This window comes from Anguilla rostrata, chromosome 11, assembly GCF_018555375.3.
Source record: "Anguilla rostrata isolate EN2019 chromosome 11, ASM1855537v3, whole genome shotgun sequence".
NCBI classification, from domain to species: Eukaryota; Metazoa; Chordata; class Actinopteri; order Anguilliformes; family Anguillidae; genus Anguilla; species Anguilla rostrata.
In genome coordinates this window covers 19,488,588-19,504,787 of record NC_057943.1, presented here as the reverse complement: position 1 = coordinate 19,504,787, position 16,200 = coordinate 19,488,588, and the positions used below count along the sequence as shown (strand labels likewise).

At 48.5% G+C, this 16,200-nt stretch overlaps 1 protein-coding gene across 4 annotated transcripts in view; it reads right to left on the bottom strand.

Moving 5' to 3' along the window:
- Nucleotides 1-430: 430 nt before the first annotated feature.
- The window catches only part of arhgap46b (Rho GTPase activating protein 46b), a 61,333-nt gene continuing 45,563 nt past the window's right edge, over nucleotides 431-16,200 (bottom strand). For 3 of the 4 annotated variants that reach the window (XM_064298557.1, XM_064298560.1, XM_064298561.1), the window contains 7 exons: nucleotides 14,895-15,519; nucleotides 14,210-14,308; nucleotides 9,108-9,181; nucleotides 8,326-8,525; nucleotides 6,632-6,723; nucleotides 5,356-5,525; nucleotides 431-3,465 (listed from right to left, as the gene is read on the bottom strand). In XM_064298557.1, coding sequence (XP_064154627.1) covers nucleotides 3,271-3,465; nucleotides 5,356-5,525; nucleotides 6,632-6,723; nucleotides 8,326-8,525; nucleotides 9,108-9,181; nucleotides 14,210-14,308; nucleotides 14,895-15,519 — 1,455 coding nt within the window. In that variant the 3' untranslated portion in view covers nucleotides 431-3,270. The remainder of the gene's footprint in view (nucleotides 3,466-5,355; nucleotides 5,526-6,631; nucleotides 6,724-8,325; nucleotides 8,526-9,107; nucleotides 9,182-14,209; nucleotides 14,309-14,894; nucleotides 15,520-16,200) is intronic. The other variant, XM_064298559.1, reaches the window with a different exon arrangement.

The window sequence follows — 16,200 nt, the reverse complement described above, 5'->3', positions numbered from 1 at the left end:
TGTTTTTATGCTGGAATATGTCACCATATTGCAGTTTGTCCTCACTCCCATTTTCTGTAAATACCATATACTTTAGAAAAAAACTAGATTGGCATGTTGCATGGGAACAGAACAGCTGACTAAGCCGCCCCCCCATGATAATCAGTGCAGGAGCTCCACACAATCATGTTTCACGCCCAGAGAAATGTCTGCATGCCAAGACAGAAAGGAGGTGGACTGAGGCAATCTGAAGGGGAACTGGGGCTAAAAACAAAATATATCTATGGTTGGGGAAAAAGGTGCTGGACCAAAGTTTTCAGAATCCCAGTTCAGAAACTGTTGTGTGTGGAAGCAGGTAGCATTATCTTACCATGGAGGCAAACTGTGTTGTGTAGATATCCTACTGCAGGTACATGTGGGGAAAAAACAGAAAACACATGGCACGTGAAAATTATGTAAATTTACAAACTTTATTTTTCCATTCATTTATGAAATTAGGGAGAAAATAAAGGCAGCCTCATCACCATTATGAACTGTCACTTGGTGTATTCACACACACACACACACATACGCACGCACACATATACAATATATCAAAAACTGGCAGGGGCATTTACAAGCGCCAACAGCATCCATATACAGGAAACAGCAGCAAGTACAGAGGAAGAGAAGCTAAGTGCAATACAGGAGAGCGACTTGTTGCTAGGTAACTGTAGTCAGGTACAGTTTAAAATAATACAGCTCACTTTTTTCAACAAACGTAATAAACAGTTATTCCAAAGGGAAAGCAAAATATACAATGAGAAAACACAAAGGCTGCAATGATAGCAGGCAGTCAGTGGCAAAGAGACAAAGTTATGAAAAAGTGAAAATCTTCTATCTTTAAAAAACAGGCTGGAAACAGAGTTAGCCTTGTGGATGTGAAAGTACAGTAATTAAGACCTTCCAATTCACTATTTACATCAGTGAAACTCGAGAAGACTGGATGACCGGTCAGGTTCCAGGAAATGTGCATCACTGCAGAGCATGTGCTATTTTCTGACAAACTTTCAGCTGGTTTGACTGTAGATTGTTCCCACAGAAAGCAGTGAATGGTAAAATATTAACATGCTGTACCTCAAACATTCAGCCAAAAAGATGGTTTGGGGGAGGGGGGGGGGGCGGGGTAGTACGTCCTGCAGCTACATAAAAGAATGTGAATCTAGTCCTTCATATCGCTATGTCAAAATGAATGCATTAACTTTACTAAGCTTGAAACTTACTAAAAGTTAATATGGCCAGTAAAAATACATAAAGCTAGTATTTCAGGACAGTAGATTCCTTTTTGAATAACAAAACAAAAAAAAAACCCCTCCGTTCCACCCTCCCCATTCTGGCATGAGTTTTGTAGCCTTGTCACATCTTGACAGGCACCAACCCCCATAGTCCTATCCCACATGCATTCAGAACTCCGCCCATTTCAACCGGGACATTTAGTAGGGTGTGCATTGTTAGGAAGACAGGCAGTCTGTGATGTAGCTATTGAGAGGGGGGCACTTTTAGTAGTAAATGATTAGGGAGAAAGGGAGAAAATTGAAACACTCACTGGAAAAGCTATGATGGAAAAGGGCTACCAACAAGCTAGCTAACCTCAAAATACATTTTCTGGCTTCACACACCCTCTAATTTAGGAATTCCAGCTTCCAGGAACAAGCAGGGGTATGCATGTGCACACAAACAATAGCACAGAACTACACATGCACATAGTGTAAAGACATTCAGTGTGTCACTGAACGCCAGTGTAGAAATACATTTTGGGGATGCATCATGGAGTCATCACCCGCCCCCCCCACCTCATCCATCAGCACAGGCCTGCGTAAAAGCCCTCAATGTAAGGAAGCAAACGGAAAAACATGTGGGGTGCTTAAGGCCCCAAACCCCAACCACACGGCTAAATATAACAGAGACATTTGGGGGGCAGCCAAAGGGGCTCTTCACTACGCAGCTGAAATACGAATTTCAGATAATCAACATTTTTGAGGCACAAGGTTTATTCTGAAAAGCAAGACCCTGCTATGTTTGCAATACCTTCTAAAAATATAAATGTGTGTTTTTTTTTGGTCTTCCTTCCAGCCTGCCACAAATGAACCATCTGATTAAAAGATGGACCATTTTGACTTTTGGTTGTATAGCTCATACATCCAGTCATAGCTTTGCATGAAGACAGAGCTCGCTCACATTTTCTCACATTCCTTTCGCCTGACTGCTAATCCCTAAAATTAGCATTTTTACAACCGCCTTCAAAGGTATAATTGTTTTCCTGTGTGTGTTCTGCAAACAGGACCTCTGGAAAGTGTATAACGCCTTGGGTACACCCCCAGCCCCTCAACCCCTCTGTAATTATCTACAGTAAAAAAGTTGAAAGTTTTTCAGAATAAAATTCTCCTTTGTTTTAGAAACTACCACAGAAAGGAACACTCACGGTTTTACCCATGGTTGTTTACACTCGTGTGTACAGACAAGGCCTTTCACTCTCCCACACAAAGCACAGGCCTCAGCCTGGCTGCAGTGGTCAATGGTTCCGGTCAACAGCTTTTCCATAGTAGTGGTGCTGGAGAGAAAATAAATAGGTTCCCCGTGAGGTGCCAAGAGACAGGCAGTTGCTCAGCGTTTGCTCCTGGCAAGCCCCCCTGAACTGGGCACAAGCCCTTTCACCCCGCATCTCCAGCTCGCTTTACCCAAAAGTTAAATTAAATAAAAACCAAACCAATCAGAATTAAATTATAATAAGAAGAGAATCACTGCTTTCATACATATTTCTTAAAAACGAAACGAAAACAAACAGACAATGGTTATATTACATGGCCATTCCATGATGTGTGCCAGTTTGGATGGCATCAGTGCAAGAGGCACCACTCACAACCACCACAGAAATAACAGATTAAAATAGATATTACTCGCACATAAAAAAGAAAAACAAAACAAACAAACTTTGATGCTTTTTACACTGCTCGTGCATTATTGTCTATTCACAATACACTTCATATGATGAACTTTAACAGCACAGTCCAGTGTTTGTGGACATTGGGAGATGACCTGCATGACAACAGTTTTCTCATCTAAGGTCCCCTTGGTCCAAAGATTATTAAAAATACGAATGGAGAAAATGAACAAAGATCCAGTAAATATGCATGACTCCCAGAACTCCAGACTGCGGCAGTGACGGATGAGGTGGCATGGGAGACGAGAGAGTGGAGCGGAGGACAGGCACCGGGCAGGGACGAGAGGGCAGGGGTGGCTGGGGGTCCCCTCTCACACGATGCCCTTGATGAAGCTGGTGTCCAGGTGTACGATGAGCATGCGCAGAAAGGACATCTCCTTGCGCGTGTTCTCAAAGATGACCCGCGGGTCATCTGACTGGCAGCGCAGGCAGTTGGGTGCCATCACCATGGCGAGGTTGTTGACGTCCATCTTGGTTTTGCTCACATTGACTGGCTGGGCAAACACCTGGAGAAAAAAGAGGAGAAAAAACACTGAGTGAGTGAAACAACACAGATACTCTTCTGTGCAATAGAGGCCCTGTAAAATGGGGCTATAATTAAACTTTTCCATCACAAAGTACTACAAAATCCACTCCCTTAGGTAAACAATGGACTTCTGGTCCGTGGCTCAACAGAACTACTTCCACAGAAAAGAAAGCAGGAATTCAAATCATATAAACCATTAACGACCGATGGTAGCTCTGAAACTCTCAAAACAAGATGGCACATCTAGGTAAACTACAATGAATGCAGCCAGGTTAGTCATCAGGCCAGAGCCACAAAGTCAACGTGTTTCACACTGTGCTGATGAAGACACTTTTCAGTCATGTTTGCTTCATGTCATGCTTTGCTTTGGCAAATAGCTTTTACTCCCACCTTTATTTGCAACCACAGCCAGTTCTACCTGACCTGAAACAGTAAATCATTTTCCTGTGCTTTCTGTCACTATTGTACATGCGAATGACCGCGCAATGGCAGGGAGGATACTCTCCTTCACATACATACAGACTCTCATGACCACCCAACATGTTTGTTAAAAAGAGGAACCAGCTGGGCTATTTTCAAAAGGTTTAGAAACTTTTGAAATTCGAGTTAATGCAAACAATCTGAAACATCAAAGACCGGGTTCAGCAATACATCCCTGACTAATAACCACAGCATTATCCCTGCCCAGTCGGACCCAAAAACACAAAACAAAGAGCCGTTTTTGCCACACAAACGATGAGAAGAGAGCACTGGGTCATCATGTGTGCCCCCAGCCTCGTCACCTGTCTCTCTCCGTGCAGTGAGGGGAGGGAGGAGGGTGAAGAGGTGAAAGAAACGGGAAGAATGAGTGGACAAAACAAAAAAGAAAAAACAACTTGGGCAAAATATCTACATAAAACATTGGCTTCCGAGCTATTGCCTGTTTTTTCATGCAATTCTACAACCGTATGATACCTGTTATATCTATAAAAACTGCTCTCTTTTAATCCTCTAACAAAAAATATTTTTACATATCAATACATTTACTGCACAGATGCTTCATATTTGCTGACAAACAAAAAAACAAAAAACAAATATGCACTAAACTTTTTACTGTCCTCTCTCTGATCCAGTATGTCAAAGTTACTGTGTGCACAAAGTTTAAAAAAACAGCTGGCTCCCCCCCACCCCCCCTTCTGACTCAAGGCTGTGGTTTTTCCATCTGCACTGAGGGTAGATGCCCATCTGGGCCCTCTTGTAAAGGAACACACTCCTAACCACTGACCTCTTCAGAGGCATGGCTAGGAACCTCTCATTCATCGGGAAAGCACAGCAGAAAAACAGAGGAGAATCTGATTCCTCTTGCATGTGAGGGTGCCATGAAAGGGGGAAAACCTAAATCAGGTCCTAGACATGTCAGTTTCAAGGGTGAAATGACCCGTACGGGATTCAAAGAACACCGTCCTCACATGTTGACCCTACTACAGGAAATGATGAAACCAGGAGGACAGTGTAGGAATGACTGTTCTGCGCTCACTCTCTGAATGTTCAGCTAAGGTCAGTCAGCCTGCCCTGGTTAATAATGACGATATCTTAGTTTCTGTTTTCCGTGGGCTTTTTCATTGCCACAGTTTGTCTTTGGGCTCACGTTACTACACAGAATGGCACTGAAGTGGCACCCCCACCCTGCATCGAGATGACCTGCAGTACAGAGTCTGGGTGTGACTGTACCTGCATATGATTGAATGTGACTGTGTATTGTAACTGAGTATGTGTAAGAGTGTGTGTTTATATGTGTGTGTGTTCATGTATATGTGTGTGTGCGAGTGTGTGTGTGTGTCTCTGTGCGAGTGTGTGTGTGTGTGTGTGTGTGTGTGTTTCTTTCTGTTACCTGCAGGAAGTGGATGAAGTAACACAGCACCAGTCGGCTGAGCTCTGGCAGGGACTGCACCACGCTGATGGCTGCCTCTGGGTCCTCGTAGTTAGTGATGCACTGTCTGTAGAAGCTCTGCGGGATCACAGGCTCCTCCAGCTCACGGTACCACAGCTTCAGCAGGGAGGCTGTAGGCAAGCAGCACGGCACAGTTTAGCACTCAGTTACTCACACACGTGTGCCCACTCCCTCTGCAGCTGCTCTGCGCAGCCACGCCACACAGCTGCCATGGAGGGTTGGGAGCAGCTAGCACGCTTCCCCATTTCACCCCAAAAGAGGACAAAATCTTACATGCTATGTGTGGTCAGGCACTGAGGCCATCTATAAACTAAGCCACACTGTCTGAAAACCCAGATTCCCTTGTCAAGGAATTCCAATGTTTCAGTCACTTAAAAGTGCCTTGAGTTATACAGTATGATCTCTACATTTGAATGTATGAAATAGATTTATTTAAGGTCATTATTAAGTATCACTAACTGGAAAACATTGCTTTGATAATTGATGTGTTTTGCTGGATGTGTCTTTCATGTTTGACAGTTCCAGTGGGAATCTCTGAATGGGGGCAGCAGGAGAACTCATCTGCTACACAAAATCCTTGCTTATGCTTTAGCCGACCCTGGTTTTGCTTTTCAAATTGCCATGTCCTTTTTAATCTTTCATTTGTATAAATTCATTTGTGGATTTAAGTTGGTAAGATTTTTAAGTTGGTAAAGATGGTATGTGCAATGTATAGTAAAAATGGTTTGAATATAGTGCATCACGAAAAGTTTCATTGTACAAAAAAAAAAAAAAATCATTTAACATATTCTCATACATCAGTGCCATACTGATAGAGCCATTAATCAAAGTCATTGGTAAGAGAGCACTAACATTAATTATGAAGAAGACCAGCAATAATGGAGTAGTAGGACAGAAAGGTAAGTCTGAATTGATGGACCCAATTCCTCTGACTTAATGGCTGTCAGTAGTTTATTAGCCATATATGTTCCATTAAGCAGGGCAGTAAAATATACTTTAAGTACACGGAAGGGCAACGGCATGTCTCATGTTATGATTCATCACTTACAAAAGTAAAAACAATGTCAGACTGAGCAAATGATTAAGCTAATTAAGTATATGAAGCAAAGCACACGTGACCCTCCAGGAATTTTCTCTCGGCATGTGTGGGTCTATTTCCACCAGGGAACATTCTACGCCCTGCCTCTTATCTGGACTGTAATCAGAGGTCTCATACCTGGGACATTGGGATCAGACATATTTTCCGGGATTTTCCACTGATCCACCTGCAGTTTCAGTGCATTCACCTCGTCAATGTCTCCTGGCACCCTGCAAGTTACAGCACAGAGCAGACATCAGACAGATGACGGGAGAAAGTGATCCATGGCTATTTGCAGTGGACTCTGCATGTGTTCTATTTAAATACAAGTATCGGAAAAACAATACAAGCAGAAGTTGTTTGGTCAATTACAACATATGGCCACAAGGTGGCACTTGTACTGTGAACCCCGGCAGTCCAAGCTTCCCATAATGGTAGAATCCATTAGGGGCCCTGTGACCCCAGCAAATACTTGGATAAAATATCCAAGCCCAATTCCTTTTGGTTCCACTAATTAAATTACTGACTGTGTTTCCTGTGTGCAAAGTGCCAGGCAGTGTAGGCTTGCATTTTTACATGGCTGAGGAGATATCAATTACACAGGTCAGCCTGAAAACAAAAATCCGTATCAAAATCCATAAAGGGTCAAAAACAATGAGTGTAATCAGCAAATAATATCTGGAATTCATGCAGTCCAAATTAATTTGCCGGATGTCATTAAAAACTGGCCAGAAATACATTTCCTAGGCCTTATATTAAGCTCGACCATATGGTGCTATCATTTCCTATATTAGACTACGTGCATAATCCTTCACTAAGACAAAAGCAAAGGTTTGTATCTGTGCTCCAAGGTCAGGATTAACAGCAGTTAGTGTTGACAGACATGTTGAGAAAGGCAGAACAGGCCAGTCGCTGTAATGCACTTGGATTTCACTGTCAGCCTCGATAAAGCATGATAACCTGGGCCCATGAAGCCCAATGAGAAGAGCAGACAGGGCCGCTACATTCGACCACTACTGTTTATCTTCTCCCTTCCACATGTGGGCCTCTAATTGGACTGCAGGGCATAGAGCATGGGATGGTTTCCATTGTGTTTACACTTGCATGTTTAAAAATAAATGAGAAAACATTTCTCTAATTAGGTTTGGTTTATAGCGGTTTGAGTGTGACCACAAGTGCAGTTTTGTGCAAAGCTATCCATCCGCCCCGATACCAGCTGAGAGAGCAGCTTTGTTGAAAAATGTTTTTCGGGAGATATTAACATTTGTTTGAACCGAAATCGTCTGTTTGGACCACCCAGCTAGCCGATGGTCGAGTGTGAGTTGTGGCACTAGAGAGCGAACACGTTCAGCATTAAAGCCCGTAGGGGTTCAGGAATCAGGACGAGAACAAAACTCCTTGACTGTCTGGGTGCTTGGTCAGGGTGGTAAATAATTAAACCATGGTTTTGGGACATTGGCTGTTTATTTAAGTGATTAGAATGGCTAAAGATTAGAACAAACTGAAACTCAGAAAACCCCACTCTCGGACAGGCTTCCTGTCCTGTTATTTAAGAGACACTGATACTAATTGCCATTTTCACACCACTCATAAATCTTCAGTGAAAGAAAGACATTGGAATCACTAATGGGAAGTTATAATTATAACTGTGCTGCTGCAGATAAGAAACTCTATGTCTATCGCAATAATCACTGCCTATCACAGCACTCCTTAACTTCCTGCCCCACCCCTGCGGTCACTGCGACCACCACACCTCCCCTGTCATTTAGCCTTGGTTACTATGGTTTCACCCCTTCCGCTGTACCCTTGCCCCGTGCAGTCCCCATCCTCACCTGAAGATGCCCTCCGTCTGGGCCCCGCCCAGTGCCAGCACGCACTGCGACAGCTGCACCTGCACCCAGGGCAGCTTCCTGCTGGGGAAGAGCTCGTGCTGCCGCTCCATGATCTCCTCCAGGGCGCTGCCGAACAGCGAGGGCGTCACAATGGCGTTCCTGCCGTGGTCGATCTCCTCCAGGGTGGGCTTCCGAAGGCCCTGCAGGGGGGACATGGGACGGGGGGTGAGGGAGAGGACACGTCATGTGCGTACGCCACAGGTTTGGGACGCTGGGGGGTGGGTGGTGGGGGCGGCGTAGACGCAGCCCGCGGGGGTTAAAAATAAGAAGGCAGTAAAATGGCTGGGGACGGCTGTGGAGAGCCTGATTACAGGGTGAGCTGGGCGGAGGGCTGTGCCGAGCTGGCTGTCTGCTGTGCCCCCCCACCCCCCCACACTTAACCTGGGGGGCAGGGCGAGACGCAGGAGCCGCAGACCCACCGGGGGCCCCATGGGGGTCTTCATAACCCCGTGGCCCTTGGCTGGGCTTACAAATTAGTGCCTCTCTCTCTCACAGAGGGACAAACACAGACATCTCTGTAAGAGCCACTCTGATCACTAACACATGTCTGCGCTCCCAGCATGCTCCACTACAGCGCTGTCCTCTCCACAGTCTGGCTCATAATGACAGCGATGTCCAGGGTTCCAGGCTTTTCCCAGATGAGGAACTGTTGTATTTTTTCCCATTCTGCCATGGGGCATAAATTTCCATGACAAACGGAAAGAAGACAACCTCCAGCTTACCTTTTTACCTCCAGTCACAGCCACCTTCTGCAGCTTGCGGTAGCAGTACTTTGCATATGTGCTGATGGGCAACCCTGTGGATAGGAGAGAGGGGACATACACTGTAACTGCCAAAACCACCGAACCGGAAAACTACCATTATCAGAACACCACGAGACGTTTCCCAACTCGCACGCCTTAACAATTCACAGGGGTGCGTTTATGAGGCTCCAAGGAAACGCAAACTTCTGGCTCCAGAAACTTGTAACTCACGAGTTAAGGGTTAAGTGGAAAAAGCTTCCCAAAACGGGAGCAATTTCTCAGAGATCTAAAAATAGCTCCTAGAAAAGCCCTGATGACACAGAGTGTTTTCTAACATACTTTTTCATGTTGAATTTGAGTTAAGTCAAAGTTCCCATGCTCGAGGACATTTCATTTCTGTTAAACACCTGAAGGGGGTGAACTGAGGAGCATATCCTGTTTCATGTGAATCACCTCGCAGAAACCCAGACTGGGAAGCCTGAAGGTTTTCCTGCAGGGAGCATTCCGGAGGAACCCTGCACAGTCGCCGAAGCCCAGTCTCCCCCGAGATCAAACTCCGAGGGGAGCAGCCTTCCTTCAAGAGTGCCTCAGATGTAACAACACCGCGCCTGTTTGAGCCCCAGGGCGCCGAAGCACAGACCTGTGTTGGCACTCCATGTTGGTTTTGCCTGGATCTCAAATCCAGTTCTGCACTATCAAATAGAAAGTTCCGGAGAAAAAAGCCCCCAGGATTTATGGTGCACAGGTAATGGCCCAGCACTGAAAGCCTGCTGAAGCCAATCACTCACATTTTTAAAATTCTTAAAGCCAACTGAGCCTAAAAAAAAAAGAGTACTGTTTCACTTCGATTTCAGCACAAATGCAATGCCTTTCTCTGACCCATATCAGGCTTAATTTCAAACACACGTCATGAATATAAAAGAAGTACTGTTTTCATGGTGAAAACATTTCAGTTTGATCTTTTCCACTGCGCCATTCCTTTTTTTTTTTTTTTTTTACAATACCAGCATTAATAAATGAATTTAGAGAAAAGGAACAGGAAGCAGCAGGCGGCAGTGACTCAGGACTGTGACAGAACAAACACTCACATTGAAAGAACTTCTGAAGCCACCTGTCACATGGAGGAGAGGAGGAGGAACAATAGGAGCCTCACACTGCCGCTGGCCCCGGCCCCACTCAGCACTCAGCTCCAGGGCCACGGGGCCCAGGAGGCGGCAACGCCCCAAGTTCACACCAGAGCTTCACACCCCGCCGCGCACAGCTGTGCAGCAAATGGCCGACGCCTCGCCGAGCGACCTGCGGGAGGTCACGGGCAGAGCTCGCACTGAGCGCGCCCAGTCCTGGCCCAGCCCAGAGCGCGCAGTCCACATGGACACAGACACGGCCACGCGGTCACGCTGGTCCACAGCCCCACCCTCGCTGTCCAACGCCGTGCTCAACGAGCCCGAAGCTGCCGTTCGACCCAAATCTGATGTTTTTAATTCTTTTTTTTTTTTTTACAATTGTTTCCATTGTCTTCTCAAACATCTCATATTGGGGTTTTCCAGACATTTCTGTGAGGATCAGCTTGAAGGCAAAGAAACAGAAACCTAGTTGGATGTAGAAGGGGATTCTGAAGCTCATGATATTGGCATATGTCCTCACAAACACAGCATATCAGAGCATTCCCACCAGCTGAAGCACAAAGGCTGGCAGGCATCAGGCACACTGGCCTCTCGACCAGCCCAGCACAGCAGACACCGCGCAAGCTCCTCAGGGCGGACGCAGGTTCACCTCCGCGCTGCGCTACGCGCTGAAGCGCTCCCGGCTGCATTCCGGAGGCTTCCGGCGCCGCGCCCCGGGGTGGAAGGGAGGCGCGCGGGTCAGGGTGCGGACCCCGCCGAGCGAGGGAGAGCGCCGAGGAGGGCCCGCTCGCTGGCCGACGCTGCCGTAATCAGCGCTAATAAGTGCTAACAGATGTTTCCCCACGCTGAACGCTGAGAGACAGATTGCTCATAAATCCTCCACGGGGGGAGGGAGAGAGAGAGAGAGACATAAACTCATCAGAGTGAGGGTGCCTGTCTCACGGTGTGTGCAGTCTGGATTTACAGTGCTCTTCAGCGGGAGGGCGCTGCATGCAGGCCCTCCCTGGGGGGCCTGGGCTACGACATCATCTTTTTCCACAAACACTTCCCGCGTATGTATTCTGGCCTGGTAGAACTCCCATGCTGCCTCACCGCCATGCCGCAGTCACCCCAGCGCAGGTGCGAACAGGAAGAGCCGCCTGAAGAGCGCGGTTCTGTGGGATCCGGGAAAGGCCCGCGAGCCGGCCGGGCTTTTATTGCCGCGTCCCGCGGAGTGGGCCAAACCCCCGCGGAATGTCACAACAACCCAAAACAGGCAGGGAGAGGGAAGCGTCCTTCAAAGAGAGGACGGGGGAGAGGGGTGTTGAAAACAGGCCAATAAAAGAGCATCAGAGATTCGCTTCTCAACGCCCTCTTTTATTGGAACAGCGCCGCCCCCTTCTCAGCACCAAACGCAGCGTGAGTGTGCTGATGTGTCTAATGAGATAAAACGCCGCGCCGAGCAGGGAGAGAGGAGAAACACAAGCACCCCCATCTCCACCCCTCCACTCGCCCCCTCCCCCTCCCCCTCTCCCATATTTGCATACAAATGGGCGGTGTTGTAATGGCTGGGGTGTTAATCCTCCGGCTCTGAGCCCACACAAAAGGGGCCGCTTTGCAGTCCCTCGCTGGGGGCTTAAGCGGGGGAATGTTTTTCCCAAGCTGCCCACCTCGGCCGACACAATGCCCCTCTGCCCACGCCGCGTCGGCCCGTCTGAGAGCGGAGGCGGACCCATTGTCCGTCGCACGCTCTCCAAACGCCGCGCGGAGGGCGGCGGCCCGCGCGAAGCCCCTCCCCCTCTCCTCCTCTAACGGCGCGCTCAGGATCTGAGGCCTCAAGCTGGCGCCCGCACAATGCCTCTCCACCCTCGGGGGGCTCCCTGCCCCCGAAAAACAGCAGCTGGGCCGGGCACCGTGGTGCCATCCCTCATGCCCGCTGGACGTCCCCCTCGCCTCCCTCCAACTCTCACGTGTTCAAAACGGTACCCGCAAAGCGCCTCAGGCCCCCGGCCCCGCCCTTTGATTAATAGCTATGAGAACCCCTAACCCCCACAAACACTGCTTTTGTCCTGCATTTTGACTGAAATCCCAGCCCTAGGAAAGCCAGCGCGATGTAGGAGTGATCGCATGACACTGGGTCACCAAGCGCAGTCACATTCCCATAAAGAGGGCTCCGCGGCCTCCGGTCTCCGTCCAACACTGGCTCTTCTGTCCTGCGGCCCGGCCAGTGGGAGGCCTGGGTCTGGCCTCTGCCGTTTTACACCCAGTGACTCAACAGCTCTTCCCGGTGATCGTCGTACCCAGAGCATTCCTCTCGAAGGCTGGCGAGAGCTCCCGATCGCTCCTTAATTGTGTTTATTTCCTCTGCAATGCGGGCGCTGACGCATGGTGTGAAGGTCTCCCTGATGTGGTCGCTGACGCAGGGGTACGTAACAGGCTACGGGTTAGCCGCTCTGGCGCTTTGGGTTTCAGTACACTGGGGAGGATTCTGGGATATAGTCCATATCTACACTGGTGGTGGCAATGTGAGACCACTGAGTGGGTGAGGGCTGGTGATTCACGAGCCTGCCAGCCTATGGGCTGACCCCATGCTCTCACGCACACTCGCAAACACAGACGTTAACAAGCCCCAGTCATACATGTACAAATGTACAGCCAATCTGACTCCAACAGACCTTATGCATGTGTGTAATCACATATACAAACACACATACACACACACACACCTGCTCTTAAATCCAAAAATGCAACAACAGTGCAGCATCAAACAAGATTATTACTAAGTTTCTCTGAAATGCTGTGTATTGTTCTTTTGCATAATGTATTTTGCATTAACATAGCCAATTATTTCAAACCATAGACAATAGATTTCAATGCAAATACAGTCCAGCAGGTCTTACTGGCAGACCCTTCTAAAAATACTTTTTTACAAACCCCGAACAGTGGGGAAGTGCCTTATTCTTGGCTCTGCTGGCCGTTCAATCCCAACTTGTTTCTTCAGAGCCAGTTATAGCTCCTGATAGGAAGGCTACAGTGAATGGGGTCCCTGTGTGCGTCTGGCCTACAGGCTAATTAATATGCGTCTCTATTGAAACTCTCCAATTATCAGCCTACAGCTTTTTTTTTTTTTTTTTTGGAACCTTCCAACTTGAAAAGAGTTCATTGTGCACAAGCTCCGAATGAAAGGGCCCAGAACACAAAAACAACTGGTGCGCCCAGCTCTCGGCACGGCTGCCAGGCGCTTTGGGAGTGGCGTTGTTTACCCCGCTCCACAAAGTACCCTGAATAGGGCATCACGCTGGAGGCCCTGAATTTCTGCCTTTCTCCAGCTCCCCTCTCTCTCTCTCTCTCTCTCTTCCAGGCAGGTAGGGCGCTGGGCCAGGGAAGCGTGGGACTGGTAGACTGTCACGCTGCCTGAACTAATCGCTGCGCGCTAACCGTGACACGCCGCTGAAAAGAGCCAGAGGACCAACGCGGCCAGAGACGCCCGCTTGTGCCGCTCGACCTCCCTGGCAGGTCCGCTGCTTGGCCATGTTCGGCTGCCACCACCATAGAACGCTTTAATGGATCTCTCTCGGCTCTAAGGCCAGCCAAGGGGGGCAAAGTTTACACCACAGCTAACTGCTCTCGGCGTTCTAATCCCTGCTTGTTGCGTCTGACCTGCCCCGCCTTCAAGATCACAGCAGAACTGCTGAGGTAGAGGCTGAGTGGACAAACCAAGCTAAAGATAGACAAAGCTTTATTCTGAATCGGTCAGGCAATTCAATGAATTAAACTGCAGCAGACAGGAGGTCTGGATCGCTCCTACATCAGACAGGGCAAATTACCCACCTCCATATAAAATGGCCATACCTCTGAGTGACTGCTTATATAATTCTGCTGCCTGCTATTGTTCTGCCCTTGTGTGCAGTAAACGGTGTGAAGGCCAGTTGGGACTTTAGTACCCACTTGACGCTAAGCAAGAGAAGTGAAACTCACCCTCATCTTCTTCCTCTTCATTGTTCTGTTTCCTCTTCTTCCTGGACTTTGAGTTCTTCTTGTTCTTCATGTCCTGTTGCTCCATTATGTGTTGCATTACTGCATTAAAACAAAAACAAAAAGGCCTCGTCTAAAGATCATCTCCAATCACAGCAAAATAACTGTGCTGTTGTTCCGCTCACCATGACATTTCACCTCAAATTTTTTTCCTCATTATTTTTCTCACTTTTCCAATTTGGCATCCTGTTTTACTTGGAAAAGAGCCATGGTATATTTAGCATTAAAACCAATATTCATTTGTTGTTTTTTGGGGGGGAAGGTAGGGTGGAGGGGATACTAGAAGCATGAACCTCTAAAATTACCATTGTCTCAGGAAACATATTTTTAAAGGAAAACAGCTGAGAAAAACAGGCATAGGAAAACACACACATGCGCATGCGCTCCTGCGCACACACACAAAAACATGGGTTGAAATGCACACACGTGCGCTCCTGTGTACACACAAAAACACATGAAGGAAAGCACAAACACACATGCGCTCGTGCACACACACACAAAGATGCATGCACTCCTGCGTACACAAACACAAACACGCATGACGCTCATGCGCACACACACAAACACCCGTGTTGAAAGGCACACGCACGTGCACGTGCACGTGCAGAGAAGAGAGAAGCGCACCCACCGTCAGGCTCAGACTCACTTTTCTTGTCGTGGCCGGGCTCCAGGTGCCTCTGGATGTAGCCCTCCAGGTAGCGGCGGAACTTGGGCGAGGGGGAGAAGAAGGCCAGGCTGATGGCCATCAGCTCCCAGCCGGCGGCCAGGCTGCGCAGGCTCAGGTTGTCGGTGGTCTGCCGCACCAGCTGCACGTACAGCTCGTCCCGCAGCCCCTGCATGCTCCAGCACTTGGTGACGATGAGCAGGGCCACGTGCCGCCGGTCCAGCCGGGCCTGCCGGTCGCCCATGTAGGCCTGCACCAGCTTGAACATCTCGCAGGCCTCCTTCTTGACGGCGCGGTCGCTGGTGATCAGCATGGGCTTCTTGATGGAGCCCCGGTTCCAGGAGAGCATGTTGGCGATGGACACGCGGCGGCGGAAGATGCCCTGCGTGTGCATGTTCAGGTTCTTGCTGGCCCAGTCCGCCATGTTGATGTCGGGAGGCGGCTTGCACAGGGTGGCGTAGGGGAACTGGTACCCCCCTCCCCCCGCGCCCGTGGTGCCGGCGTGGTGGGAGCCCAGCGTGCCGCTTCGCACGGTGCCGCCAGCCTGAGACCCGTTATCCAACTGACCCTTGGATTCCAGTGTTCCTGCCTGCGGGGGAGAGGGAGTGAGGTCAGGAGAAGAGGAGGGCACTGGAGGGAAGAGGGGAGCAGGACAGCAAGGGAGCAGAGAGCAGGGAGAGAACCTGGAGGAGGAAGAAAAGAGGAAGAGGAGAGAGGGAAGAGGGATAGAGAGAATGCAGAAAAGGGGGGAGGAATGTAATAGGGAGAAGAGTGATAACAGTGACAGGCCGAGAAGAGAGGGAAAAGAGTGAGGGAATGAAAGAGGGACAAAGACAGAGAGGGAGGACAGAAAGAGTAAGAAGGGAGAGATGAGAGTGGGAGAAAGGTGAAAGAGAAAAAGAGGGATAGAGGAAGAGAGGGGAGAGGGAGCGCTAATCTAGATGGCTGTTTGCAGTATCAGTTCAGTCATTTTTAGCTTGTGGCACCTGGAAACACTCACACAGAACTCAGTCCTCAGGCAGGTGACCCAATATGGAAATAAACGCTCCTTCCCCTCCCTGCCTCTGTCTAAATGACTGGTAATGCTACTCTATGGAAAATAAATAACAATTCATCTACGCGTGTAAATCTAATAAAGACCTTGTTTTTTGACCCAAATGGGATTTTGGTACATGACACAATGTTGTTGTTGTGGCAACATCTGCCTGGAAATAGCTGTAATCAAGTTAATGTAATAAGAAGCATAAGAACTATGCCCTCGAAAGGGAGA